This window comes from Enhydra lutris, unplaced genomic scaffold (assembly GCF_002288905.1).
Source record: "Enhydra lutris kenyoni isolate GAN:26980312 unplaced genomic scaffold, ASM228890v2 scaffoldscaffold3, whole genome shotgun sequence".
In the NCBI taxonomy this organism is placed as follows: Eukaryota; Metazoa; Chordata; class Mammalia; order Carnivora; family Mustelidae; genus Enhydra; species Enhydra lutris.
This window is the reverse complement of record NW_019154087.1, coordinates 76230861-76234454: the sequence shown is the minus strand read 5'-3', so window position 1 is coordinate 76234454 and position 3594 is coordinate 76230861. Positions and strand designations below refer to the sequence as shown.

The following is a 3594-nucleotide window of genomic DNA, read 5'->3' as shown; positions in this document are numbered from 1 at the left end:
CAGCCCCTCTCTGCTCTGTCAATATGTAAGAACAAATCTAGGAAGTTTCCTGAATCATTCCTTGATCAAAACACTAACTACTTTTATTTCGTGCCTCTCTCTTTTTCTCCACCAGGCATAACCACTTTCATCCACATGCTTTACTTACAGGGCTGATATTCTAATGGTTCAACTCTGCCAGAAGACAGATCCTCAGTAATTAGCCCTGCACACTGACCAGCTCAGGCTAAGAAGCCAGAGCATCTATGACTGTCAGTTTTGCCTGCCTTCTTCTCTGGACTAGTGTTTACATAGTGGTGATTTTATAATGACTATGATTAAAGCTCTGCTGGACATGAGGATCATACTTCTGCTGTACTGGCTTGGGGTGTTTCTGTCCTTTTGTGGACACACCGAGGCTGACCACTCCAGATACCACAGTCCCCCAGAAGTGGTGATTCCTTTGAAGATACTTGGCACTGGCAGAGGCATGAAGCCTTCAGACTGGCTCTCTTACAGCCTGCATTTTGGGGGCAAGAGACACATTGTCCACATAAAGGTCAAGAAGTATTTGCTGTCCAGGCACCTCCCAGTGTTCACCTACACAGACCAAGGTGCTCTCCTTGAGGACCAACCCTTTGTTCACCATGACTGCTACTATCACGGTTATGTGGAGGGGGACCCAGAATCCTTGGTTGCCCTCAGTTCCTGTTTTGGTGGCTTCCGAGGATTGTTACAGATAAATGACAGTGCTTATGAAATTAAGCCCATGACTTTTTCTACTAAATTTGAACATTTGATATTTAAAATGGAGAGTGAGGAGTCTCAGTTTTCAGAAATGAACTCTGACTTTGTGCTAGAGGAAATTTTACCCCAACTGGAGTCTCAAGAGATTAATAATTTCACTCAGAAGCAAACTGGTTATGGGAGCTGGTGGCGCCATTTTTTTATTGTTGAACTAGTAGTGGTGGTGGACCATACTCTATATCTTCATATAAAAAAGAATATTTCAAAGTATACTGAAGAGCTATATACTATCATAAATATAGCAGATTCCATTTATGAGATATTAGGTATTAGATTGTTATTGTTTGGTATGGAGTTCTGGACTAAAAAAAACTACATTGAAGTTAATGATATAAGGAGATCTCTGAAATATTTTTGCATTTGGAAAAATGATAACCTTGCTCCCCGCCTGCCACATGATACTGCACATCTTTTTATGCATAAACCAGTAAGAGGAATGAGTGGTTTAGGTTATGTTAGAGGGATGTGTCAACCACGTTATAGTTGTGCAATTGTTACTATGTTAAACAGGTCCTTGACCTTGGTTGGAATTGCAGTAGCTCATCATATTGGCCATAATTTGGGTATGTTTCATGATGGTGATTTTTGTACATGTGGACACTTAAGATGTATAATGCATACTTCAAACCCACCAATAACAACATTTAGCAATTGTAGTCTTTCTTTTTTTTGGTTATATACTATACATGAAGCAAAATGTATGCTCTACGAGATATACACAAAGGATATATTTTCAAAGAAGCGCTGTGGGGATGGTATTGTTGAAGAAGAAGAGGAGTGTGACTGTGGACCTTTACAGAATTGTGCAAAAGATGCCTGTTGTCTATCAAACTGCACTATGACTTATGGGTCTACTTGTGCTCACGGACTTTGTTGCAAAGACTGCCAGTTATTACCATCTGGAGAAATGTGTAGAAGAGAGGCCAATGAATGTGACCTTCCAGAGTGGTGTGATGGATCATCTCCTCAGTGCCCAGATGATGTGTATGTGGAGGATGGAATTCCTTGTAATGAAAGTGCCTATTGCTATGAGAAGAGATGTAACGACCGCAATGATCTGTGTAAGCAGATTTTTGGCCCAGAGGCAAAGAGTGCAAGTCAAAATTGCTACAAAAATGTAAACACTCTTGGTGACCGTTTTGGTAACTGTGGTATCAACCAGTCTTCATATGTAAAATGTAATATCTCAGACATCCTGTGTGGGAGAGTTCAGTGTACGAATGTGAGAGAAATTCCCCTTTTGAGGGATCATTCTACTGTGCATCAGTATCACTTCAATGAGGTCACCTGCTGGGGTCTCGACTACCACTTTGGGATGCCCAAACCTGATATTGGTGAAGTACAAGATGGCACAGGGTGTGGTGAAGAACACCTCTGCATTGACAGGAAGTGTGTCCATATATCTCGCTTGGATAGTAATTGTTCACCTGAGTTCTGCAACATGAGGGGCATTTGCAACAACAGACATCACTGCCATTGCAACTATATGTGGGACCCACCCAACTGCCTAGTAAGGGGCAATGGAGGTAGCGTTGATAGTGGCCCACCCCCTAAGAGAGAAAAGTTTAACAAAAGTTATGTGTTATGGTTCTCGCTTTTATGGTTGCTTCTCTTATTATGTTGTCTTCTTTGCCTTTGTCTGAAGAGAAAAAAGGAGGAAAAAGTTCCGACTCAACCTGCAAAGCCAGAGCAAAAGGTTCCGAGTGGGACTGCAACGCCAGCGCAAAAGGCTCCAAGTGGTACTGAAAAGCCAGCGCAAAAGGCTCCGAGTGGGACTGCAACGCCAGCGCAAAAGGCTCCGAGTGGGACTGCAAAGCCAGCGCAAAAGGCTCCACGTGGGACTGCAACGCCAGCGCGAAAGGCTTCGAGTGGGACTGCAAAGCCAGCGCAAAAGGCTTCGAGTGGGACTGCAAAGCCAGCGCAAAAGGCTCCTAGTGGGACTGCAAAGCCACCTCAAAAGGCTCCGAGTGGGACTGAAAAGACACCTCAAAAGGCTCCAAAGTCTCCAAGTCAGACTGCAAAACCACAGCAAAATGTTCAGAGTCAATCCAGCATATCAGTTCGCCAGAGTCAAAGTGGGAAACAAAAGTCATCAAGCGTAAAAAGTGCACCTAAATAATTATGCATTAAAAAAAGGGAATCCCTGGAATATTTCTACTTACTCTTCATTATATTAAGAAATTAGAAGACTAATTTTTCCTAAAATTTGGGTTTTAAAAAAAATTTTCTGGGAGAAAACATGGCACATGGGTTGTGTACAATTTTTTAAGTTATTGCTTCTCAGCTTCAAATCCCCTTCCTATTTTGTACACTGCATTGCTTGGGCCACATTCCTGCTGTACCAGGCCACTTCCCATAGAGATCTGCAACAGGGAGAATGAGTGAGAGTTTGGAAATCTGGGAATCTTATTTGTTTTCCATGTGTCAATATCACCTCAATAAGGTTTTACACCAGCAGCTATACTTAGTTCATATATATATGTATACTATCATATATAATATATTATTATATGTAATATATTATGTATTTTATATATATATATGTATATATATATATATATATATATATATATATATATAACTAAAACATTTGTTTGTGTATATATATTTAAATATATTTTAATTTTCTCCACTTCAACTTCATTGTTAGCCTGAGAAATACCAGCATAGCTGTCTGGTGTGTCATCCTCAGAGTTCTGAGTCTCAGATCTTTGAGCTTTCTACTAATATCCCAAATCTTTACCAGCTCAGCAGAACCTACCCTCAGAGTTCTGAGTGTCAGATCCATGCAGTCAGCCCTACAGTCTT

At 41.0% G+C, this 3594-nt stretch overlaps 1 protein-coding gene across 1 annotated transcript; it reads left to right on the top strand.

Annotated features, from left to right (window-relative positions):
- The first annotated feature begins 307 nt into the window (after positions 1 to 307).
- Positions 308 to 2905, top strand: LOC111153139 (ADAM metallopeptidase domain 29). The gene has a single exon (XM_022511933.1). The coding sequence runs from the start codon at positions 308 to 310 to the stop codon at positions 2903 to 2905; it is 2598 nt and encodes an 865-aa protein (XP_022367641.1).
- Positions 2906 to 3594: the final 689 nt, after the last annotated feature.